The sequence below is a fragment of the Bufo gargarizans genome, chromosome 2 (genome assembly GCF_014858855.1).
Source record: "Bufo gargarizans isolate SCDJY-AF-19 chromosome 2, ASM1485885v1, whole genome shotgun sequence".
In the NCBI taxonomy this organism is placed as follows: Eukaryota; Metazoa; Chordata; class Amphibia; order Anura; family Bufonidae; genus Bufo; species Bufo gargarizans.
Window position 1 is genome coordinate 532,348,105 of NC_058081.1, and position 27,376 is coordinate 532,375,480.

Below are 27,376 nucleotides of genomic sequence, written 5' to 3' on the forward strand. Positions count from 1 at the left end.
TTGAGCAATTCATCATGGTGCTGATCTGCAGGTGGATTACCCAGATTAGTGCACGTGGAAAGGCTACTTTCACATACTGAGGATCTCAAAACCTGACCAAAACGGTTCCAGTTTGATTACACATCAGTATGCATCCGTTCCGTTAGGATGCGGTTATGTGAAATTGAAAAAGAACAAACCGGATCCGTCTATAAATACATTGAAAGTCAATGGGCGACAGATCAGTTTTTTTAGGATACGTCGCCATTGACTTACATTGTTTGTAGTGATGGATCTGGTTTGTTCCATTTCGATGACCGGACACAAAATCGCAGCTTGCAACAGTTTTGTGTCTGGTCACAAAACCGCATCCTGACAGAACGGGAGACATCCTGATGCATCCTGAACTGATCTTTTTTCTTCCATTCAGGAAGCATGGACAAAATGGAAGCGTTTTGGCCCGGTTTTGAGATCCTCTGCCAAAACTCATATGTGAAAGTAGCTTTACTTTCTGTAAGAAAAAAATTAAAAAAAAGTTACGTTGACTTCTCAATGAAAACAATGTCAAGTGGCTTTCAGCATAGAATATGTGAAAATGCCCTTTATAAAGGCAGTGGAACTATATCGGATACCTACAAAATAAAAAATGGTATAGTCACTAGCAACTCTAGAGTCTTCCTAAGTTGTATAGAGACATCATTTGCCACCCTTTCCCTATTTTGTAACTTAAAGGGGTTGTATTACGGCACATGAACATCATAAGAACCCCCTCTTCGATGTTCAAAAAAGCCAAAAGGGAGAACCGCCTTGGGAGACCTGACCCAGCCATGCATTCATTGAAGATTTAAATTACAGGACTGTTTAGTATACAAATGAGACCATGTTCACATACGGTGGCCTTGCTGTAATCTTTTTTGGTGGGGATTCTGTAGAGAAAATCGACAATCTAAAATTGAGAACATTCACAATATAAATGAATGCAAAAAAACTTAACAGAAGTATGTAAAAGGGGTTGTGAAGGTTTATAAAAACATCGCAGTCCCCCCCCAAAAAAAGAACAGTACCACACATGTACACAGGTCAAATGTGGAATTGCAGTTCAGGCCCCTAACTTCTTTAACATCCCATAGACAGGTATGGTGTTGTTTTATGGTAGAAAGCAGCTGCATTTTTCTGACAATCTCTTTAATGCATAAAGAAATAAAACATTTAAAAAAGTTTTCAATATACCTATAACAGTTTACTATTTTATGCCTCTGTGTAGGCTTTGTGCAATATTATGCAGTGGATCTTGTAAAAATATTAGTTACATTTTGCACCAAAGACAATCTGGTTTTAAAAAGCTGACAAATAAATAATCATATTCCTGTTAAAAACATATTTTAGATATAATAGTTTAGCTCTATTAATATTCATATCCATAAATATGGTAATGTGTGCGATCTAGGCAGCTTTGGCTTTACTTTCAGTACTTTCAGTGCCACAGTGGAGACAGATCTGCTGGAATCCCTTTCCATTCTGGTAGAAATGCAGCATCATAATGGAAAAGTTTCAAGAATTCCGATTCAGGAAGCGTAAAATTAGTGAGGTAAATAGTTTCTCCCCCAACCAAGTAACTTGCCCAAAATCCAAATGTCCCAATAGTCATGATGGTATGGTTACAACCAACCAGAAGTGCAAAATCTTTGCCTGGAGTAGACTCATTGCCATCCCCTGAGAAGTAGACATCTCCCTTGGAATTGTCAATGTTTTGTTTACACCATTTCATTCCATTACTGGTCACTACAAAAACCGGTTCTTTATATTTATTTCGGAAGTAATTCATGGCTTTCTCCAGGTAACCCTTGTCTGCGACCACACCCTTCCAAACATTTGGCATAACGTTCACATAATCGCCTCTGCGGACATGGACCCCAATGTAGGTAATATTTTTTTTAGAACCTTTTATGCTTTCCAAAACTTGGTTGGCCTCAGTCTTAAGGTAGTCATGGATTGTAAACTCCTTAAGGATGTCCTTTCGAAGATGATGAAAAAATGTCCACGAACAAGGATAGCCTGTCAGTTTAATAAAGCTCTCGTCAATGTGATTATATTCCTCTGACATCCAGTCATGTAGCCAATATTCCTTAAATGGGACATGCCTGGCCACGTTGTCATGTAAAACTGGAAGCGTGATTTTAAATATTTGTCCCAAGTAGTTATGCATATCTGTAAGTATAAAAGCCTGACGCCCATTTGCTTTGGCCAAGGCATATAATGTAGCATATTCACCCATTTGATTTCCCAACCTACCATCTGGTCTTATAGTCCAAATTCCTAAATCTTTGCATTTAGCCATTATCTCATTGCTACCAGTGTCTGATAAACCCTCCTTTGTTTTAGAAGGTGTGTTGTCTTTTTCTGGGCATATTAAAGATATTGGTAGATTAGCAGAAAATGTCAGAAATTGGATATGGAGCTGTAGTCGGTATAATCCAAAGAACACAAAGACTGACATAAACAGACAGCCCACGATAAAAAGTTTCTTTTTCTTGTTAGGTATCTGCATCTTTGTCTGGGATCTTCCCTTGATCCTGGATGGTAGGACTGATTCATCGATAACGAATCTAATACCTGTTGAAAAGCAAAAACAACATTTTTAATTATGTTCTACATAGAATCAAAGCATATAACTATCTCTTCTCTTTAAGTGGGCCCGTTTGGGCCTTTAAGACCAATAAATAAAAAAATATAATAATGTATTCATTGAATTACAGTGAATAAAAAATACTTTGTATTGATTATGATAAACAGATTAAGTCACCAGTACTTAATGCTGGCGATTCCTTGTACAAGTCATTCTAATTGAGAATGGATGACTAGTGAACCATCTTCAAAGAAAAAATAAAGCAATTACCCCAGGGATAAATAACATTCTAACTTTATTCTGTGGGTCAATGTGATCATGGTTATACCAAATATATGGACTTTTATATTCCACTACCTTTGCACACAAAAAAAAATCACTTAAAAAAAATCCTCTGTTTTTGTGCTGCCATATTCTGAGTTACAGTGTAAATCATGGAGCGTGCTGAAGCTCTGGAGCAGGGAGTATTGAAATCGTTAAAGGGATTCTGTCACCAGGTTTCACCCCCTCCAGATAAAAATATGGTTATGTTCAGGGAGCTTTAACCATTCCTAATGTGGTCTTATAAATGTAATCTGTAGGCTCATTTTGCTAAAAATACGCTATTACTAACCTGTCATTCATAAAAATAAGGTGCCCAAGGGGATGTAAATGGATCCAAGCTGCCGCCCGCACCCGTCGCCCTTCGTGCCCAGCTCCGCCTTTCCCGACCTCAGCACCGCCTCATAATCTTCGGTGACGCCTCCCGCTCTCCCCCCCTCTCCACCTCCTCCTGCTGTAAGATCGCTGTGACGCCTCCCCCCGCCTCCTGCTGTAACATCGCTGTGACGCCTCCCGCTCTCCCTCCCTCCCCCCTCCTCCTGCTGTAACATTGCGATGTTACAGCAGGAGGAGGGTGGAGGGAGGGAGAGCGGGAGGCGTCACAGAAGATTATGAGGCGGCGCTGAGGTCGGGAAAGGCAGAGCTGGGCACGAACGGCAGCGGGCGGCGGCTTGGATCCATTTACATCCCCTTGGGCACCTTATTTTTATGAATGACAGGTTAGTAATAGCGTATTTTTAGCAAAATGAGCCTACAGATTACATTTATAAGACCACATTAGGAATGGTTAAAGCTCCCTGAACATAACCATATTTTTATCTGGAGGGGGTGAAACCTGGTGACAGAATCCCTTTAATGATGTATGGTGTGGATACTGTTTACAAGTTGACCCATATTCTGAGACCCATAACTTCTTTATTTTTCTATCAACAGATTTCTTTAAGAGATTTTTGTTGCGGGTATGAGTTGATGGTTTCACTATTATCATTTGAGGGAACATGAGACTTTGCGATTGCTCGTATTCAGTTTAGTTTTTTTAAATCGTAATACAGAACAGCAATACTGGTAGTATTTTTAAAATTTTTCACTTTTCTAGTGTTCAGATTAAATAATACAATAGTTTAATAGTTTGGGTCGATATCAAGGGCAATACCGATATTAATGTATATTTTATTATTTAAAAAATCTGACAAGCATAGGCCAAAACAATTGCAAAAAAACAATATTTTAATAATATTCAAAAAAAATTTTTTTTAGTAAAAAAAAACACTTTTTAAACATTTTACTACATTTATTTAAATCTTACTAGGGGTCTTTAACCTCTGACATGCTGATTGCTAGTATAATACTCTGCAATACTTCTGTATTTCAGTGTATTATACCTTTCAGCATTGCGATTATAAGCAGTCTATTAGATCCTGCCTCTGGAAAAGGATAAAAGGGAACCTCCCAAAACCATCCCAAGCCGCCAGCAGTACCTGCGTGTAGCCCACAGTGTGTTTCTGATGATGCCTTTCTTCCCGAAGATAGATGCAGCAAAAGTACTGAATACGTTGTTTTATCCCCTGCCCGGCGCGCTTCTCCACACATGCTTGAAGTCAAGGGGGCAGCGGCCTCCTTGCTTCAATTCATGGTAGCCACGCCCCCTTCCCTGCCCCTTCGCTGTGACTGACAGCCGGCAGTTCGGCAAAGCATAAGCGCTGTCAATCACAGCAAAAGGGCAGGCAAGGGGGCGTGGTTACCATGACTTGAAGCAAAGAGGCCGCTGCCCCCTGGACTTCAAGCATGTGTGGAGAAGCGCGCCGGGCAGGGGATAAAACAACGTTTTCAGTACTTTTGCTGCATCTGCCTTCAGGAAGAAAGGCATCATCAGAAACACACTGCTGGCTACACGCAGGTACTGCTGGCGGCTTGGGATGGTTTTGGGAGGTGACAGGTGCTCTTTAATAAGCTTTCTCATTTGGCAGTCCTGGGGCTATTGTAAGGAATCCAGCTCTTGCAACACATCAGTAGCCCACAAACACATTGCGTGGGTGCCAATGGTCATATCAGTCTGACAAATTCCAAATAGGGGACATGCAAAATTATTTATTATTTGTTATTTGGTTCTATGTAATGTTCTGATGTATTATATTGTACATGCATATTTTTAACAATCCTGACTCTGCCCTTTTGGGAGACTAGGAGATGGATCTAGGTTTGCCCCTAGTTCAGTCTAGTGCTGCGGAAGAGAGAGGAGCTACATGTGCCTACTCATCAGAAGACTAGGCCTAAGTCCCAGAGAATCTCTGAGATATAATTCATCAAGAAATCCATCTGTACTCTACAGTACACCAGAGGGGGGGGGGAAGAAACTAGAAGGTCCAGAATCTGCAAGGTTAGGCGCAGTCAGTAAGGTATTTGCTGTATAAGGCTGATAAAGACTTAACTGCAGTGAGAGGGACATTGCTAATAAAATCTTCACACTTAGGCGTGGTCGTGGCTAGCCATATTTTAATCCAGTATCCCCAGGGGTGGGATTCAAATTTTTAACAACAGGTTCCCTACTCAGCGGTGGATACGCAGCGCGTTACGAGTCATGACACATATATACATACACCATATATATGCAACACAGTCACGACATATTTACATACACCATATATACACTACACACATACCACTCAACTTTTAAAAAGCCTTAGGCCCCCTCTTTGTTATTACTGTAATGGCCCCCTCTTTATTATTATTATAATGGCCCACTCTTTATTATTAATATAATGACCCCCTCTTTTTTATTAATATAATGGCCCCCTCTTTATTATTAATATAATGGCCCCCTCTTTGTTATTACTGTAACGGCCCCCTCTTTGTTATTACTGTAACAGCCCCCTCTTTGTTATTACTGTAACGGCCCCCTCTTTGTTATTACTGTAACGGCCCCCTCTTTATTATTATTATAATGGCCCACTCTTTATTTTTAATGTAATGGCCCCCACTTTATTATTAATATAATGGCCCCCACTTTATTATTAATATAATGGCCCCCACTTTATTATTAATATAATGGCCCCCACTTTATTATTAATATAATGGCCCCCTCTTTATTATTAATATAATGGCCCCCTCTTTTTTATTAATATAATGGCCCCCTCTTTATTATTAATATAATGGCTCCCTCTTTGTTATTACTGTAACGGCCCCCTCTTTGTTATTACTGTAACGGCCCCCTCTTTATTATTATTATAATGGCCCACTCTTTATTTTTAATGTAATGGCCCCCACTTTATTATTAATATAATGGCCCCCACTTTATTATTAATATAATGGCCCCCACTTTATTATTAATATAATGGCCCCCACTTTATTATTAATATAATGGCCCCCACTTTAATAACAAAGAGGGGGCCATTACATTAATAATAAAGAGGGGGCCATTACATTAATAATAAAGTGGGGGCCATTATATTAATAATAAAGTGGGGGCCATTATATTAATAATAAAGTGGGGGCCATTACATTAATAACAAAGAGGGGGCCATTACATTAATAACAAAGAGGGAGCCATTACATTAATAATAAAGAGGGGGCCATTATATTAATAATAAAGAGGGGGCCATTACATTAATAACAAAGAGGGGGCCATTACATTAATAATAAAGAGGGGGCCATTATATTAATAATAAAGAGGGGGCCATTACATAGTGGAGTACCGCTTAAAAAAGCTGCTCTTACTCTGTGGGCAAAATAGATGTGTTTCCCTGTGTGTGGCCACCTTAAATATTGTCATCAACCCCATCCATAACTCTTGTTTGGCTAAAAGAATCTAAACATTGGGTCAGGATGAGGGGAAGGTGGAGTAGGCACCTGCTTAGGAGAAATAATTAATACTTACCTCTCTCTCCTTCACAGCTTGTGGCATCCTGGTACAGGCGGTCACCAATGCCTCGCTCACTGTGCCTTCCCGCGCCGCGTCATCGCGTCATCTCGCGAGATCCGCCGCAGGAGGTCACAGTGAGGTATGTGACTAAGTCCTGCGTCGCACCTCAACTGAAGCCGCTCCCCCGGCCCCTCCTCACTTCGCCTGCCCAGCTGCCCTGCACAGTGCGCGTCACACAGGGCCTCTCCTCTCGGCTTCCGCTCCGCCCCCACCCCTATAGCTACGCCACTGGTGCAGGCGCAGCTGCAGGACCGGGTCGGGATCCCTGCTTCTCACCGGTTCTGCGAACCGCCTGTAATTTTAACAAACGGTTCGGCAGAACCGGAGAGAACCGGCTGGATCCCATGCCTGAGTATCCCTCATCCTGAGAATTACAGGCAATTTTTTCAACAACCTTATTGCCAGCTTTAGATTCTGGAGAAAGCGAGAAAGAGACTTTTGGAAAGACAGAGAAAAGGAGCACTACAAGCCCCATCATTGCTCGCATCAGTACAGTACATATTTGCACTGTGAATTGTTTGGAGCTATATTTTGATACTATTGGATGTACTACAACTCCCATTCTATGTTTTACTAAAGAGAGGCTTATTTATTTTCTACAACTAGCCTGGTTACTGACTCCAGCACCATTCACTGGCCACAGCACTTACATCTCCTGCCTTGTACTTGTACCAAACTCATAACATCAAGGGCACTCTAACTACTATCAGGCAGGAGCCCCAACATCAGGGGTGCCCCAAGGGAAGAAAGGGTTTGCCCTCCTATCACTGCCCCAGCTCTAGCGAGCACTGGTGTGAGGACTGCCCCTGTGATTTAGGTGAATAACTGTTGCAGCATCTACCACCCTTGTCCTCCAATCAGCTCCAACACAGATTGTGCGGGCACAGCTCCAGTGACCACATAATCACAATTGCAAACATGCATGCCACTCTGCGGAAAGTATTTCCTGTAGATTATGTACAATACATGTATGTAATTTTGCATTAAGGGGTTAATGTAATTGTAGGTTAACCAGAGCTGCACAATGATTTAGTGGTTAGTCCTTGCAGAACGGGGATTCTAGGTTTAAATCCAAGAACAACACCTGCATAGGTTTGCATGTTCTCCTTGTGTTTGTGTGGGTTTCCTTCCACACGCCCAAAATCATACTGATAGGTAAATTGTCCCCAGTGTGTGTGAGAAGTAAGGTCATGAGCCTATAGGAGACACGGTTTGATAGTATGTTAGTACACAGCTGAATAGTATGCTGGCAAATTAAAGGGAAACTGTCACCTACTAAATGCATGTAAACCCGCCAGCAGTGCCTCAGGGCAGCCCGCAGTGTGATACTAATCATACTTTTCATCCTGCAGTCCGATGCCTCATAAGGTCAGAAAACAATCTTTTATCCTCCGTTCGCGCTAATTTGCATGTCAGCTTGAAGTCAAGGGGGCAGCGGCCTCCTTGCTTAAAGTCAAGGTAACCACGCCCCCTCTTGCCTTTGAGTGACAGCCCACAATTCGGCTTCGCTTTCCAAAGTCTCGCACATGCCCTCTATTTTACTGCGCGATCCTATGACATGGGGGTTACGTGCCCTCCATGTAAATGAAGGGGCAGATGACCATGCTCATTCAAAATGCTAGGCTGCCGGAGATAGCCTGGTGCTGTTATGTTCTTCAGTCCGATACAGAATGAATAGACCATCAGTGTGCGTGCTCATTTGCCAATCTATTCATACAGGGGGACACAGCATCCCGTGATAGCTGGGGGTCCCAGCAGTTGGACCCGCACCAATTAGACACATATGTTATCCTGTAGATAGGACAATCCCTATAAAGGGAACCCGTCACCACAAAAATGCAGTGTAATCTGCCAGCATTATGTTTTAGAGGAGCTAAGGAGATGTATTTCATTCATTTAAATCTCTGCTCATTCTGGGCTTTGAACTCAAGGAGTCGGTCCTATCAGTGATTGACAGTCTTCCCTTTATGACTGTGTATATGTTGAATAATCTATAAATTAGGGTTTAATGTGCTGTTAGGAACCAGACATATGCTTTCTGGAAAATTGACTAGATATATTAATGCAGATCTACTAATCAGATCAAAAAGAGCAAGGAGAAACAGCGGGCAAAGCCTATCAGACTGCTGGAGATAGCCAAGTACAATAGTCATCTCTGACATTACCATCAAGTATGACTGGAGCAGAAGTCCGCATGCTTGACTGCTAGTCCACTCATATAAAGGGGGACAGAGGACCCAGGTTCTCGGGATCAGTGGGGTCCCAGCCAGGCTTGGACTGGCCAGAGGGGTACAGGTAAATCCCCCGGTGGGCCCCTGAGCAAGGTGGGCCCATAGTCCCATAGTCTGATAGATTATAAAAGAAACTCCCCAGTTTATTATTATAGACACGATCAGAGCTGAGATGTCTTCTAGGTATAGAGGAAAGCTACCAGTGTCCTCTTCTCCCCAGGACCTACCTTCTCAAAGTCGCTGCAGGGACCCCCATATTCAATTATCTGGTAGCATCTTGCTGCTGTGTGAACAGGTAATATTTGAATGTATCCGTACGGTGGGCCCCCAAAATAAATTTTATTAGTGGGCCCTAGGCACCCCCTAGCAGTCAACCCAAGTCAGATGCTTAATACCAATATTACAGATATGTAGTTGATAAGTGATAACATGACATTTTAGAACAGCCCCTTAAAGCATTTTCAGACACAGTATCGCAATTTTATTTAGTTTTTGCACCAGGATTTTGGTTATGTAGTCAAAATGAAGAGTAGAGTTATATAACACTCTGGAGGTGATTTACTAACAAAGTCATAATCCTGTCTCAGATAGTGAGAAACCACTGGAGTACATGGCTTGCGCTGAATTTAGAGGGGACCTACACCTTTGGTGAAACATTCTCGGAACACTCTGCACTGTTGGGCTTCACCGACTTCAGCATATGGAGTATGGAACTAGTGATGGACGAACATCGGCCGGGACAGTTTGCGAACGCGATCGCGATCAAATGTTCGCGAACTGCAACTTCGTGGCGGCCCCCAATCACTTTAATGGCAGGCGAACCTGAAAAACCTTCAGCACATATTTGCAGCCACCACTTACTAGAAGTGCACAAATAGTCCCACAACATGGACAGTTTTTATGCGTCTTAAAGGGAAACTCTCAAAAAAGCGCCCTGCTGGAGCATAGAATTAATTTATTTCCTATCGGTTTGATGTATACAAATGTGCAGAACTCCACGTTTTTGTATCCTGCAGAGTCTATTTAAAAAATGCATACGTTAACTTAATTTTTTTTTCTACCATGGAACTGTATAGTGAATGGAGGCCACTCTACGGCATCAGTCTGAGGCATCTGTTAACGCATACATTTTTGGTATGCATTAAATGGATGGCAAAAATAGGATGTGAACCCAGCCCTAGTGTCAGAATAAGCACCAGTACACAGCGGAGCAGCGGAGAGGGGAGGCCGCCATGTACTGACAGAGCGCTAACTGGTCCTGGTGGTCAGGGATGAGGACTGGGAAATACAGGGCACAGTATAATACACTAGAATATATATAATATATAGATATTAGCCCTACCCCTCAATAATAATACAATTAGGTGGTAATTTATTATATAGAAATGCATCTATGTTAGGTGTATTTCTGACAGATTGTGGTGCAAAGGTCCTTAACACCGCAATCTGCATATTTTTCCTGCTCATGCCAGGTCTAAAAAAGGATGGAGTGGGCAGGAAAAGGGATACAGTTATGGCCATCCAGTTATTGGATACCACCGCCATACATTGACAGGATAACACCTCTGCATAGTGACCGGATAACACTGCCATACCGTGACCGGATAAAAGAGGGTACAGTACAGGGAATGACTAGAGGCACTGCACAGGGTGTGGTAAGAGGGCACAATGCAGGGTATAAAGGGGCACAGTACAGGATGAGGGGCACAGTATTGGGTGGGGGGCACAGTCACATGACCCCGTGACATTAGAAGGTACTTATGGTGAATGCAATAGAGATGTATAATGAAAACCGGCACTCTACATCTGGTGGTAACGCTTAAAGAGCAATGTAGACAGATTGGATGGTAAAAATATGCATTTATTGATTATCTATATCGATAGTATAGGGAAGGGTTAGGTTTAGAGGGTAATATTCAGCAATGGTTGGTAATAATATTAAAAGAGTAATAATAATAATCAAAAATGTAAAATGCAAAAATGGGAGTGCAAATGGAGCAATGCGGTGGTTGTATGGTGGTGAGATTGAACATGTGGTGTGTTTTGGGTAGTGATTATGTGCTTTAATTTATGTGTTGGCACGGAGTGAGGTCTAGTGGTGGCATTGGTGGGGGGCATTGTGAGTGGTTAAATTAAAGCACATAATCAGGCAGAGGAGTGAGACAGGGGTGTGATTATGTGGCTAGAGATAAAAAATTTAACTGTCGGCCAGTACAGGCCCCAAAAATTTGCCAATAGGCATTCACCTCACAACAAAGAACTTTGGATGCTGTGGCTGGAGGTACATTAGGAGGTCACAGGATAAATATGTAACTGTAGGCCAAGTACAGGTCCCAAAAATTTGCCAATAGGCATTCACCTGATAGCACACAACTTTGTAGGATTCTGTGGCTGGAGGTGCATTAGGCGGTCACAGGATAAATATGTAACTGTCGGCCAGTACAGGTCCCAAAAATTTGCCAATAGGCATTCACCTCACAACAAAGAACTTTGGATGCTGTAGCTGGAGGTACATTAGGCGGTCACAGGATAAATATGTAACTGTCGGCTAGTATAGGCCCCAAAAATAATTTTCTTCAAATAGTGTTTTTCACTCTGTGTAGTTGAGGTAACGCAGCAAAACCGCAGACAAATGCTGCACTACCTAAATGTACTATATAGAAAGTATATTATTGGTATATAACACCCCTGCTTCAATCAGTTTTTTTGGGGGGCAACTGGTAAATCACACCAGTAGAAATTATTTCTTCAAATAGTGTTTTTCACTCTGTGTAGTTGAGGTAACGCAGCAAAACCGCAAACAAATTCTGCACTACCTAAATACACTATGTAGAAAGTATATTATTGGTATATAACACCCCTGCCTCAATCAGTTTTGTTGGGGGGGGCAACTGGTATATCACACCAGTAGAAATTATTTGTTTCAATAGGATTTGGCGCTCTGTGTGGCTGCAGTATCGCAGCAGAACCGCACACAACTGCTGCACAGTACAATTGCACTATAATATATTTTCTATGTTAGAAAGTATATTATAAGTATATCACACCCCTCTGTGTATCACACCTATCGATAGCATACCTATACCAGTCCTTAAAAGGACTTTTTGTGGTCCTATTAGCTAGCGATTTGTGTCCCATAGGCTAGGTATACACAACGACATTTGTCACTCAACATTTTGTCGCAGCAATGTCGTGCGGCAGTCTGTGGTGTCGCACTGCAACATGCAACACGACAGTCGCAGAAAAATCCATCTCGAATGGATTTTTTGCGACTGTCGCATCGCAGTCTCAACATGTCGCATGTTTCAGTGCGACACCATAGACTATCATTATAAAAATTGTCACGCGACATTGGTCTAACAAAATGTCGCGCAACAAATGTCGTCGTGTAGACCTAGCCTAACAGCCTGTCCCTGCTCCACACAGCAACCTCTCCCTACACTGGCAAAAGACTGAATGTAAAATTGCGCCCAGATCAGGTTTATTTATAAGGTAGGGGGTATGTCCATGTGCTGCAATGTCTCAATTGGCTGTCCTGTACCACCTGATGGATGTGTCATGGGTCAAAGTTATTTACAATGTAAAAGAATATGGCGGGCGCGAATATCGCCATATATTCGCTCGTTTGGCGAACTGCAAACGAGCAAAGTTTGCCGCGAAACGACTGCCGGGCGAACCGCAAGGCCATCTCTATATGGAACTGCAAAAAGTATATGGGATCCTACGGAAGTTGAGCAGGACAGAGGACACCCAACAGTGAGGAACACTCTGAGAAGAGCTGCTGCACGATTGTTGTTTCACCAAAGTACTGCAACAGATTTTAAGGGACTACAAAATAGGAGTAACAATAAATAGCACTTCCCCTTTAGTGGCCCATGAAATTGGAAATGTATAGCTGGACGAAAGTCTTCTTGGACAGCAGACACAGGGGTTGTCCAAGATTTGAAATGCATGGTTGTGCAGTACCACACCTGTCCATGGTATGTGAATGATATTGTAGCTTAGCTTGGAGTGAATGGAGCTGAAATGTGATACTGCATGCATCCTGTGGACAGACGTGTCATTATTTAAGCAACAAAGCTTTTCTATTCCTGGACGATGCTTTGACTGAGACAATGCCTTTAAAGGGGTTCTCCGGGAATGAAGAAAAGGAAAATACTTGAATATTACTCTATTATAAACTAGAAGAAGGACCCGGCTTCACACAGTATATTTCATCAATTTCATTAAATGTTTCTGTGTGTCGTTAAAAGATATTCATATTATCCCCAATAACTGTGATATCTACAGCACCCTGCCCCCTTAACAGTGAACTCCACTGCCCTTCACTCCTTAACACTGACCCCCCCACAGTGCCCCACCTCCTTACAATGAGATGTCTACGGCAGCCCGTCCCCTTAACTTTGAGCTTGACAGCAGCCCACCCTTTTAACAATGAGTTTCACAGCACCTCACTCCCTTGACATTGACCTTCTCAGGGGGCACGCCCCCTTAACAGTGACCTATACAGCACCCCCCCTTTTAACAGTGACCTCCACAGTGTCTGCCCCTTTAACAATGACCTCCCCAGTGCCCATTCTTTTAACAGTGACCACCACAGTATCCATTCCTTTAACAGTGACCTCCACAATGTCCATCCCTTTAACAGTGACCTTCACAGTGCCCGCCCCTTTAACAGTGACCTTCACAGTGCCTGCCCCTTAACAGTGACCTTCACAGTTGTGATCCCTTTAACAGTGACCTCCACAGTGCCTGCCCCTTTAAGTGACCTCCACAGTGCCCGCCCCTTTAACAGTGAGCTCCACTGTGCCCGCCCCTTTAACAGTGACCTCTACAGTGCCCGTCACTTTCACAGTGACCTCCACAGTGCCTGCCCCTTTAAGTGACCTCCACAGTGCCCACCCCTTTAACAGTGAGCTCCACAGTGCCCGCCCCTTTAACAGTGACCTCCACAGCAGCCCACACCTTTAACAGTGAGTTTCACAGCACCTCACTAATTTTTGGGGGAATATCTCAGGAACGGTACGTCCTAGAGAGCTGAGACCCTCACAAGATTTCTTTCCAGGTAGCAAGGGATGTGTATACCAAGTTTTTTGAGTGATCGCGGAACATACAAACACACATACACACATATATACGTCCTATTTTATATACACTGTATATATATATATATATATATATATATATATATATATCAAATACCTTTCATTAGTTATATTGTCTCACTTTATCTGGGGAACAATCTTCAGGAGAAATAAAATAGCTGCCGTCCTATCAGTGCACACAAAACCTGTCCTAATCACACAGGAGGAAAAGTTACTTCTCAACACTCAGCTAATGAGTAGTGATGAGCGGCATGGGCAATATTAGAATTTGCGATATTTTGCGAATATTTTGTAGAATATTCGTCATATATTCGCAAATTCGAGACTATATTCCTGATTGTGAAAATCGGCAATGCATTATTCGTGTAATGCGCGCAAAATACCGCCGTGGGTCACTTATGCTACATTTTTCAAGCTGGTATAAGTTTCCTGAGACTGGAGAAAATGGTTGGCATGGCAGAATATTAGAATAGCTTTATATGCAGATAGAGTGCTCCATAATATATGCAAATTTTCAGCAATTAATGATGCGCATATTTTTTTGCAATACGTGCAACTTGTGACATCACAGCATTATGTGTGTAGCATGTATGTATGGACAGAAGAACCTATCACACTACCTAACACCCTGCACTGGAACCAGCTACACTATAGATCAATCTAACCTACACTGACTGTCTCCCCCTAACTATCTGTATTATATATATATATATATATATATATATATATGATATACTGTATAAGTTAACTGTCTAATGTAACATAGTAACATAGTAGTAACATAGTACATAAGGCCGAAAAAAGACATTTGTCCATCCAGTTCGGACTGTTATCCTGCAAGTTGATCCAGAGGAAGGCAAAAAAAAAAACTGTGAGGTAGAAGCCAATTTTCCCCACTTTAGGGTCCATTCACACGTTCGTTGTTTCTTTCCTGATCTGTTCCGTTTTTTGCTGAACAGATCTGGACCAGATCTGTACCCATTCATTTTCAATGGGTCCTGAAAAAAATCTGACATTGTGCTGTCCGTTTTTTTTCAGGACCCATTGAAAATGAATGGGTCCAGATCTGGTCCAGATCTGTTCCGCAAAAAACGGAACAGATCAGGAAAGAAAAAACGGACGTGTGAATGGACCCTTAGGGGAATAAAAAATTCCTTCCCGACTCCAATCAGACAATCAGAATAACTCCCTGGATCAACGACCCCTCTCTAGTAGCTATAGCCTGTAATATTATTACACTCCAGAAATACATCCAGGCCCCTCTTGAATTCCTTTATTGTACTCACCATCACCACCTCCTCAGGCAGAGAGTTCCATAGTTTCACTGCTCTTACCGTAAAGAATCCTCCTCTATATTTGTGTACAAACCTTCTTTCCTCCAGACGCAGAGGATGTCCCCTCGTCACAGTCCTGGGGATAAATAGATAATGGGATAGATCTCTGAACTGACCCCTGATATATTTATACATAGTAATTAGATCTCCCCTCAGTCGTCTTTTTTGTAAAGTGAATAACCCTAATTTTGATAATCTTTCAGGGTACAGTAGTTTCCCAATTCCAGTTATTACTTTAGTTGCCCTCCTCTGGACCCTCTCCAGCTCTGCTATGTCTGCCTTGTTCACAGGAGCCCAGAACTGTACACAGTACTCCATGTGTGGTCTGACTAGTGATTTGTAAAGTGGTACAACAAAGCACAGAGCACAGCAATGACACTGCTGTCTCATTCATAACTGCAATAAACTTTGGATAATAGCTGCTGGGGAGGTTCTTATATAGTAAGGGGTAGGCAACTTTTCTACTGGTTGCTTGGGATGTTGCTAAGCTGTGACAAAGCCTTCTCATTGGCCCACAAGCTAGAAGAAGGAAGGGATGATCACCTGATGTGTACTGTGTTAAAAACAAAAACATAAACAACTAATATTCGTCATTATGAATATATAGCACTATATTCTAATATTTGCAAATTCTCGAAGTGCTGATATTCGCGATAAAAATTCGTAATACGAATATTCATGCTTAACACTAATCCTGAATAGAGCTGATAAGATCTTCAGCTGAATCTCTGAAGGATAGGAGTTCATAAGGAGACAAGAAGTACAGGGAGGAGGGGGGGGGGGGTCCGTGGTAATGAGCAGCAGCTCTTATATGCAGTCTCCATTACCACAGCCCCACATTACCACAGTCTGCCCTGTCCATCATCTCTGTACTACATGTCTCCTCATGAACTCCATTCCTACAGAGATTCAGCTAAAAATCTTATCAGCTGTATTCAGGATCATAATCCCTTGCAAGCGGAGTAGAGAGGAGGATGAGGCAGCTATTTAGCTCAGTGTTGTGAAGTAACTTGTCCTGCTGTGTGATTAGGACAGGTTTTGTGTGCACTGATAGGATGGCGGCCATTTTATTTCTCCTAATGATCGCTCCCCAGACAAAACAAGCCATTATTACTAATAAAATGTATTTGGGAATATATTTATAATAAAGTAATATTTAAGTATTTTCATTTTCTTAATTCCCGGAGAACCCCTTTAAGTAATATTATTCTTCCTTGAGATGTAACATTATAACTAGAGATGAGTGAAGTTATGAAAAATTTAAATTTGCCGAATTTCACAAAGAAATTTGATTTGTTACGCATTACTTCTTCACAAATTACATTGCATTGTATGAAGCGGACGCTGCTGTGTTCATCATTGATCGTCGCATCTGACATTAAAATTGAGGCTTTTCAGGGGTTATTCATGGTTAAAAAAAATGCATACTCACCTTATCCATTTGCTTGAGGAGAAGCCATCATGATTGAAGAAACCAAGTAAAATCTAAGGTAGTGACGCAATGACATCATCACGCTGGTCGGGCACAGTCACGTCACTGTGTTGACAGTCTCTTAAGCAAATGAATGAGGTGAGTTATTTTTTTTTTCTTTTTACCACCATAACAGGAAAAATAGATTCCTTCCCACGAAGCGCGAGGAAATTCGGTTTTATGAAAAAAAAATCCGGAAATTGAAATCAAAGTCACTTAGTTTGACTTCGATTTGCTCAAGACTAATCACAACAGAAGTAAACTAAAACCACCAATACCACCACCCACTAAACTCCACTAAAACACTAAAAACTAAATATTACTTTAAATTTTGCATGGTAACGTCATACAAAATGTAAACTAAATAATAATCGAGGGTAATAAGGAGAACTTTGTCACAACATCCTGCCATGGTGCCACTCTAAAAAATTTAAGTGACCTGTTTTCTAATGACATGAAAAGAACATACTCTACTAAAACTAATTCCCTAAGGCCATATACAGTGAGGAACAGAAGTATTTGAACACCCTGCACTTTTGCAAGTTCTCCCACTTAGAAATCATGGAGGGGTCTGAAATTCACATTGTAGGTTAGGTGCATTCCCACTCTTAAAGACAGAATTAAAAAATAAATAAATCAGGAAATCACATTGTATGATTTTTTAAGAATGTATTTGTCTTGCACTGCTGAACATAAATATTTGAACACCTGAGAAAATCAATGTTAATATTTGGTACAGAAGCCTTTGTTTGCAATTACAGAGGTCAAACGTTTCCTGTAGTTCATGAACAGGTTTGCACACACTGCAACAGGGATTTTGGCCCACTGCTCCACACAGATCTCCTCTAGATCTGTCAGGTTTCGGGGCTGTCGCTGAGCAACACGGAGTTTCAGCTCCCTCCAAAGATGTTCTATTGGATTTAGGTCTGGAGACTGGCTAGGCCACTCCAGACCCTTGATATGCTTCTTACGGAGCCACTCCTTGGTTATCCTGGCTGTGTGCTCGGGTCGTTGTCATGTTGGAAGACCCAGCCATGACCCATCTTCAATGCTCTGACTTAATACAATGCAGTCGTCCTGTCCCCATCGCAGAAAAGCACCCCCAAAGCATGATGTTACCACCCCCATGCTTCACAGTAGGGATGGTGTTCTTGGGATGCAACTCATCCTTCTTTTTCCTCCAAACACGACGAGTGAAGTTTAGACCAAAAAGTTCTACTTTTAATTCCCTAAGGCTATATGCAGTATAAAGTCAATTGTCAGCCCATGTAAAAGAGCCTTTACTATGTCTTTGTTCTTTTGTTTGTTAGGGAATATTTGCGTTCTTGGAGGTGACTTCACCATGCTTTATAAATCATAGCTGCTTCATGCTATGTCCACATTGCAGGCGGATAGATTAAACAGCCTGTGCCATCAGTACTTGAACCACAGCATTACACTTCGTCCGTGCCAAACTGGGGTGCGGAGGGCCCACTGTACACCTACATGCAAATGTTACTCCTGTTCTCAAATCCCCAAAAATGTGCCCACACACATTTATTTTCAGTAGTAACCTGTGCCTCAGACTATTCTGCCCAGGCTAGGTGAGCATTGTTTTTTATTTTGATAACAATACAGGCTTCACTGCTGTAAGAAGGCACTAAGGGAGCATTCTGCTGTGCCTGGTGGTACAGATCAGCCCCACTGATCGCACATACTGTGTACATATATATATATATATTTATTTCCTGGACGTCCTACAGCAGCACAATAACAAATGGGATGTTAGTCCCCTAGGTACAACCGAAGAGACAGGTTTATTAGCAATAACACTTAATTAGTCAATTACTCAATTATTCCCCCTATAAAGGTTAGACTCAGTGAACCACACATTGGGCCAGATTTATCATTAGCTCAGGTCAGAATAATGGAGTGAAAAAGTCCCCCAAAAAGTCCCAAACGCTAAAACTGTGCACAAATTTGCGACTTTTTTCTGCTCTGCACTATGCTCGCCAGTTTTCTGAAAGTGGGCGTGTTTTCTTATGTAAATTAATCTCTAGACAGATTTACTATTGGGACTATTTAAAAAGTCGCAAAAAAGTCGCAATTTCACTCCAGTGAGGACCATGCTTATCTTATGAGACTTTTTAATAGAACATGCAACTTTTTTCATAAAAACGTGCAACTTTTTCTGTAAAGATGTGCGACTTTTGTAAAGCTGCTTACTGACGGATAAACTGCTACCGTCAAACCACATTTATTACAGTCTTAAAGGGCCGATCATAAATCTGACTTGGCTAAAACTGACTTTACCCATATGTTAAAGTGGAGTGAGCTGTCAGAGTAATGATAAATCTGGCCCATTGTATTTAGTTTTCTCTCTAGGCACTGAGGAGACAAGGATCTGTTTTTTTCAAACTTTTTCCAGGTTTTATACGTGGGGTGTTCCCTGTCCCTCGTCCTGAAGGTGCACCAAGTGGATATATGGAAACCATGGTCACATAATATAGCTGTGCCTGTTTTATATTCCAGTTTTACTGGTATGTGTACTACTGTACTGCGGTGGCAGCAGGAAGCTCATTGGCGTCATAGCAACCAATGATGCTGTGCGCTCCTGCACTCAGAAGAAATCCAGGCCAGCATCACATGGTCCGTGTTTCACGGACGTGTGCATGAGGCTTAAAGGACCTAGAAAAAAATCTGCAGTTTCTCCCACACATGTGGTTTCTGTGTCTGATTCTTCATCTGTCTTTGAAGGGGAAATATTATTTATTGCATAAAGAGAAAATTAAAGGGGTTCTCCGGCCTCTACTTGAAAATTGGCCATCTTCATACCCTGTGGAGGGAAGGTTATTACACCAATACTTACCCTCCACAGCACAGCCCTTCCTATGATACTCTTCACGGTCATGTGACCGCTTCTAAAGCGTTTTGAAGTCTTCCGGTCCAGCGCCGTCCTCTTTTTTTCCTGCCTGAGGCAGGAGACGGAACGTCATCACTGACGTCACCACTTCCTGTCAGCCTTCTTCAGTCCCATCGCTTGCACACTACTGAGCATGCGCCTGGACAGTCGGACGTCTATGTGAAGCCTGTACTGAATCATGTACAGCGCGATGTAAGCGCTGTACATGAGTGACAGCATAGCGATCAGCCACAGAGGCTGATCCCTATGCTGTGGAGGTCATTGGGGGAGCTGTGCATGGCACATGGGGGCCACTTTGGATGGCACATGGGTGCCCTTGTGGGCACTGTGGCTGGCACATGGAGGCACTGTGGCTGGCACATGGGGGCACTATGGCTGGCACTGTTAATAGCACATGGGTTCGGCCACTCAGAAGTTGTGTTCGGCCACTCAGAAGCACCGACACAGCCCAGACCCGGCTGACATGAATTGTAGACAAAAAATAAAGAAATCCAGCTTCTGAAAAATGCAACATTAAAATCTCCACATACAGGAAAAAACGTACAGGTTCTACGCATTTCAGGTTCTAGAGCTGTGTATCTAAACCCTTATGCACAGGACCGTATCCGTTCTGCTCTCTCCAAGTAGCTGTCACGGATGGTGTAACAGAAAACAAGAAGTTACAAATAAGGATCCGACTGGCTTGATCCGAAACTAAGGAACAAAAGGGTGACCCCTATTTAAGCCCTGAAACTCTCCCTGCCTTCTCAGCCCATGCAAAGATCTCTATGATAGAAAATTGCATGCCCTCGTGCCTCGACTGTATGACACCTGAACACCCTATAATAGTGAGGGGACACGACCACCAGCTCCCTACACTTAATACGGAGGGAGTCAGGGTCACCTAGGATCAAGCAAACAGGATAACACAAATCAATGAACAGACTTATCTGTAGAAGGATCAGTAGTAGCATCCAGCATGCACACACTCCAGGAAGTTGTATAAACCACAAAGTGATGCAGTATGGGATGGAAAAAGAAAATAAAAAAAATAGCAGAATCAGTGTCAGCGAGTCTCCCCAGGACTGCTGCCAGCCCCTGGAACAACACACAGGGACCAGGTTGCTGACTGCCAGCCTCTGGAACAACACACAGGGACCAGAGACCAGCAAAGAAACAGCCCGGAGAGACCGCACTGCGTCCACTCTCAGCAAACGGTTCCCACAAAGTCGCTGCTAGCATGCATCCTCTCCCAGCACACACTAAAGCCAGTCCAACGGGGACTGCAGCCAGCCACACCGACATAAGTGGCTCTGTGTCGGTGGCAGGTTGGTGTGGTACTGGTTGCACTTACCTGCCATTGCCATATGTCTGTTTCTGTTTCCCCTTTCTTTATAGCTTGGCCAGTGAGACTCCTGTTCATCCGTATCTAGGAGGAACAGGTAGTCTTACCCAGCTCCTAGTCCAGGGCCAGCCTGGGGGCTAGCAGGAATATCAGGTTCTGGAGTATAATCCCTCCTACCATCAGTGTCGGCTCATACGCCTAGGAGACAGGGTCAGAATTAGGGATTGATAGGAGGTGACCTGATTCCTGTCCTGGCCTTGCACTAACCATCCATCTTCTGGCATCGCACGGCTGAGGGTTTTCCCCATCCTCAGCCCTGACAGTAGCAGATCTGCAAAATAAGGATATTGCCTGTGTGAGATGTGCATTTTTTTCCAGAGCCATTGAGTTCTATGTGTTTTAGACCTGCATTATGAGGACCAGAATAAGACATGTTCTCTCTTTTGCTGTACTAATATACAGATGTGGAAAGCACAGTGTCAGTTCTGTAATAAAAAGAACATGTCCTATTTTGGTTCTCATAATGCAGACCTGAAATCCATAAAAATCAATGGGACTGCAAAAGAAAAAATGCTGGTCGCACACGGACAGTATCCTTATTTAGCAGATCTGTGTCTCGCAGACTGAAAAATGGATACGGTCGTGTGCATAAGGGTACTTTCACACTTGCGTTTTTCTTTTCCGGCATAGAGTTCCGTCACAGGGGCTCTATACCGGAAAAGAACTGATCAGGCATATCCCCATGCATTCTGAATGGAGAGTAATCCGTTCAGTTTGCATCAGGATGTCTTCAGTTCAGTCGTTTTGACTGATGAGGCAAAAGAGAAAACCGTAGCATGCTACGGTTTTATCTCCGGCGAAAAAAACTGAAGACTTGCCTGAATGCCGGATCCGGCATTTTTTTCCATAGGAATGTATTAGTGCCGGATCCGGCATTCAAAATACCGGAATGCCGGATCCGTCATTCCGGTCTGCGCATGCGCAGACCTTTAAAAATGAAAAAAATGAAAAAAACGGATCCGTTTTGCCTGATGACACCGGAAAAACGGATCCGGTATTGCAATGCATTTTTCTGACTGATCAGGCATTTTTCTGACTGATCAGGATCCTGATCAGTCAGAAAAATGCCTGATCAGTCAGAAATAATGACATCCGTTTGCATACAGTTTGCCTGATCAGGCAGTCAGTTCAGGCAACGGAACTGCCTGCCGGAATCAAACAACGCAAGTGTGAAAGTACCCTGAGGGTTTAGATGAACAGCTCAGCAGGCTGTATGATACAAAATAGAATTAGATACATAGCTCAGCAGGCTGTATTATACAAAGTGGAAGTAGATACACAGCTCAGCAGGCTGTATTATACAAAATAGAATTAGATACATAGCTCAGCAGGCTGTATTATACAAAGTGGAAGTAGATACACAGCTCAGCAGGCTGTATCATAGAAGATGGGATTAGATACACACTTCAGGAGGCAGTATCGCATACAACAGGCTCTGTATCAGGCACACATACATGTTAGGATTAGATACAGATGTGTTTGGATATTATGTGTTTATTACACTCTAGAGATGGTGAGGGTAGAGCCTGTGGACGGTCAGTGATGGGATTAGATACTCGGCTCAGCAGGCTGTATCACACAAGATAGGATTAGATACACATGTGAGGGCAGAGCCTGTGGACAGTCAGTGATGGGATTTAGACACTGGGTGAGAAGTAGATTCCTGTCTCGGTGAAGAAAGACACAGGTCCCTAAAGCAGACCTTGTGGTTGCAAGGCATTCAAAAAAGGCGTTTTTTTCCGTCTGAAGCAGCAATAAAAACTTTATTAAAAGACCCTATGGATAAAAAAGCAAAGTCCATGTTGGAAAAAAAAAAAAACTATGCTTCCTCAGTCTCCAGTTGTAAAGCAGCATTAGCTTCTATCCGGGGGCAGAGCACTTCGTATATGGATCAGTCAGCTAAGTCATGATATGGAGGAAGGCGTTTCTAGGGAAGAAATTTTAGCAAAAATCCCATTACTCAAATCGGCCAAGTATGGAACAAGTCACAAAATACTCTGGACAAAGCTCTACTCATTTCTCCAGCCACTCGTCAAGATCTAAAGTGGTGGCTCATGTCATCTCGCCTAACCAGTGGGAAGAGTCTGATTCTTCAAGCACAGAAAATCCTCACCACGGATGCCTCCTCTTGGGGTTGGGGTGCCCATGTAGAGGACATGTGGTTCCAAAAAAGATGGGTTCCGGAGTATATGCCAATCCAATATGAACAAAATAAGAGCTGTCAGACTTGCTCTCTTACATTGCCAGAATCACCTAAGCAGCTGTCACATTCAAGTCCAATCAGACAACCTGACAACCGTCTATTATATAAACAAACAAGGCCATACCAGGAGTCCCCAGTTAACGGCAGAGTGCAGGCAATTGATGAATTGGGCAGAGACTCATACGGCAGGCCTATCAGCCATACACATGAAAGGAACTCTCAACATAATGGCAGATCAGTGGCGGATCCAGGGGGGGGCAACACGGCAATTGCCCCCTCCCCCCCCCCCCCGAGCTGGCGGCGGGTGGCTGCGGCGGCAGCGGGGCACAGGGAGATGGAAGCGCTCATCTCCAGTCATCTGTATCGCCATCCTCAGTACAGCGATACAGATGCCTGCCTGTGCTGCGGCAGGGGAGGGAGAGGCGTGTCCCTTTCCCTTCCTCTGATAGGCTGCCAGCCTAGTGCCTGCCGCCTATCAGAGGCCGGGGCAGGCGGCGCAATGACGTCATCGCGCCGCCTGAGCCATACAGCGTGGGACACAGGTCAGAAGAGGCCTGCATCGAATCGCTGACATGGAGGTAAGTATGTGTTTTTTTTTGTTTTGTTTTTTAATTATATACAACACTTTTACTGGCGGGGGCTGTTAGTACTGGCAAAGGGGGGCTGTTATTACTGGCAAAGGGGGGCTGTTATTACTGGCGGGGGCTGTTATTACTGGCCCAGAGGTACTGTTATTACTGGGGGCTGTTATTACTGGCAAAGGGGGGCTGTTATTACTGGGGGCTGTTATTACTGGGGGCTGTTATTACTGGCAAAGGGGGGCTGTTATTACTGAGGGCTGTTATTACTGGCACAGAGGGGCTGTTATTACTGGGGGCTGTTATTACTGGGGACTCTTATTACTGGCCCAGAGGGGCTGTTATTACTGGGGGCTGTTATTACTGGCAAAGGGGGGCTGTTATTACTGGCACAGAGGGGCTGTTATTACTGGCAAAGGGGGGCTGTTATTACTGAGGGCTGTTATTACTGGCACAGAGGGGCTCTTATTACTGGGGGCTGTTATTACTGGGGACTCTTATTACTGGCCCAGAGGGGCTGTTATTACTGGGGGCTGTTATTACTGGCAAAGGGGGGCTGTTATTACTGGGGGCTGTTATTATTGGCACAGAGGGGCTGTTATTACTGGGGGCTATTATTACTGGCACAGAGGGGCTGTTATTACTGGGGGCTGTTATTACTGGCACAGAGGGGCTCTTATTACTGGGGGCTGTTATTACTGGCACAGAGGGGCTCTTATTACTGGGGGCTGTTATTACTGGCACAGGGGGCTGTTATTACTGGGGGCTGTTATTACTGGGGGCTGCTATTACTGGCACAGGGGGGCTATTATTACTGCCACAGGGGGGCTGTTAATACTGGCACATGATTGGGGGCACTATAGGGGCATCTACTGTGGCCACAAAGAAGGGGTATTTTATATGGGTTCTCTGTACAGTACAATTTTATACTGGGACACATTATGGTGGGTACTATGGGGAAGGGGGGAGGGGAGTACTATGGGGTCATCTACGGGGGCACTAAGAAGGGGTATTTTATACTTGCAAATTATGGGGGACACTGAGGGCATCTACTGGAGCATTTTATACTGGTACATTATGGGGAGCACTAGGAGGAAGGAGGGTGTGGAGCACTATGGGGTCATTTACTAGGGGCACTATATAGGGGTATTTTATACTGGCACATTATGGGGGCACTATGGGGACATTAGCTCAACTGGGGGCATTACAAGGGGGTATTTTTTGCACTGTCACATTATAAGGAGAATTATTTCTACTGGGGGGGACATTATGGTGGGCTTTATTACTTCCCCATGGTATGACCTCCTAGTAGCAGCACCATCCTCTCCCTGCTCTGCTCTCCCTCTTCCACTTCTCCAAATCCTTAATATGAAATCTTTCTCATTAGGATAAAACACATCAGCTCCGCCGAGCCCCCGGCCAAAGTGTTGAAGTGGTGTCCGAGATCCCCAAGGGCCAAGTCAAGTAACTGTAAGTTTTCATGTGAAATATGTTTGTTATACACATATAGCCTACACTGTGTAGTCTGTTCTATAAGCACCATTGTTTTGTGCTTAGCATCCAGCATGTACACACTCCAGGAAGTTGTATAAACCACAAAGTGATGCAGTATGGGAAGGAAAAAGAAAATTAAAAAAATAGCAGAATCAGTGTCAGCGAGTCTCCCCAGGACTGCTGCCAGCCCCTGGAACAACACACAGGGACCAGGGTGCTGACTGCCAGCCTCTGGAACAACACACAGGGACCAGAGACCAGCAAAGAAACAGCCCGGAGAGACCGCACTGAACACTGCGTCCACTCTCAGCAAACGGTTCCCACAAAGTCGCTGCTAGCATGCATCTTCTCCCAGCACACACTAAAGCCAGTCCAACGGGGACTGCAACCAGCCACACCGACATAAGTGGCTCTGTGTCGATGGCAGGTTGGTGTGGTACTGGTTGCACTTACCTGCCATTTCCATATGTCTGTTTCTGTTTCCCCTTTCTTTATAGCTTGGCCAGTGAGACTCCTGTTCGTCCGTATCTAGGAGGAACAGGTAGTCTTACCCAGCTCCTAGTCCAGGGCCACCTGAGGGCTAGCAGGAATATCAGGTTCTGGAGTATAATCCTTCCTACCATCAGTGTCGGCTCATACGCCTAGGAGACAGGGTCAGAATTAGGGATTGATAGGAGGTGACCTGATTCCTGTCCTGGCCTTGCACTAACCATCCATCTTCTGGCATCGCACGGCTGAGGGTTTTCCCCATCCTCAGCCCTGACCGTAGCAGATCTGCAAAATAAGGATATTGCCTGTGTGAGATGTGCATTTTTTCCAGAGCCATTGAGTTCTATGTGTTTTAGACCCGCATTATGAGGACCAGAATAAGACATGTTCTCTCTTTTGCTGTACTAATATACAGATGTGGAAAGCACAGTGTCACAAAATTTTTGCTAAAAAATGACATTTTTCACTTTCAGTTGTAATTTTTTTTTTTTTAAATGAAATCCATATATAGATTTTTCGCTAAATTTATTGTTCTACATGTCTTTGATTAAAAAAAATGTTTGGGTAAAAAAAAAATGGTTTGGGTAAAAGTTATAGCGTTTGTACTATGGTACAAAAATGTAAATTTCCGCTTTTTGAAGCAGCTCTGACTTTATGAGCACCTGTCATGTTTCCTGAGGTTGTACAATGCCCAGACAGTAGAAACCCCCCACAAATAACCTCATTTCGGAAAGTAGACACCCTAAGGTATTCGCTGATGGGCATAGTGAGTTCATAGAACTTTTTATTTTTATCACAAGTTAGCGTAAAATTATGATTATTTTTTCTTTTTTTTTTCCTTACAAAGTCTCATATTACACTAACTTGTGACAAAAAATAAAAACTTACCTGAACTCACTATGCCCATCATAAAATACCTTGGGGTGTCTTCTTTCCAAAATGGGGTCACTTGTGGGGTAGTTATACTGCCCTGGCATTTTAGGGGCCCAAATGCGTGCAAAGTAGTTTGAAATCAAAATCTGTAAAAAAAATGGCCAGTGAAATCCGAAAGGTGCTCTTTGGAATGTGGGACCCTTTGCCCACCTAGGCTGCAAAAAAGTGTCACACATGTGGTATCGCCGTACTCAGGAGAAGTTGGGGAATGTGTTTTGGGGTGTCATTTTACATATACCCATGCTGGGTGAGAGAAATATCTCGGCAAAAGACAACTTTTCCCATTTTTTTATACAAAGTTGGCATTTGACCAAGATATTTATCTCACCCAGCATGGGTATATGTAAAATGACACCCCAAAACACATTCCCCAACTTCTCCTGAGTACGGCGATACCACATGTGTGA

General features: G+C 43.2%; 1 protein-coding gene across 2 annotated transcripts in view; it reads right to left on the bottom strand.

The window, feature by feature from the left end:
- Window positions 1-319: 319 nt before the first annotated feature.
- Window positions 320-27,376, bottom strand: part of LOC122926616 (galactoside alpha-(1,2)-fucosyltransferase 2-like) — a 43,098-nt gene continuing 16,041 nt past the window's right edge. The window contains exons 1-2 of one of the 2 annotated variants that reach the window (XM_044278045.1): window positions 26,001-26,055; window positions 320-2,592 (exon numbers count right to left, since the gene is read on the bottom strand). In XM_044278045.1, the coding sequence (XP_044133980.1) occupies window positions 1,454-2,592; window positions 26,001-26,013 (1,152 nt within the window). In that variant the 5' untranslated portion in view covers window positions 26,014-26,055 and the 3' untranslated portion in view covers window positions 320-1,453. Of the gene's footprint in view, window positions 2,593-26,000; window positions 26,056-27,376 lie in introns of those variants that run through there. The other variant, XM_044278046.1, reaches the window with a different exon arrangement.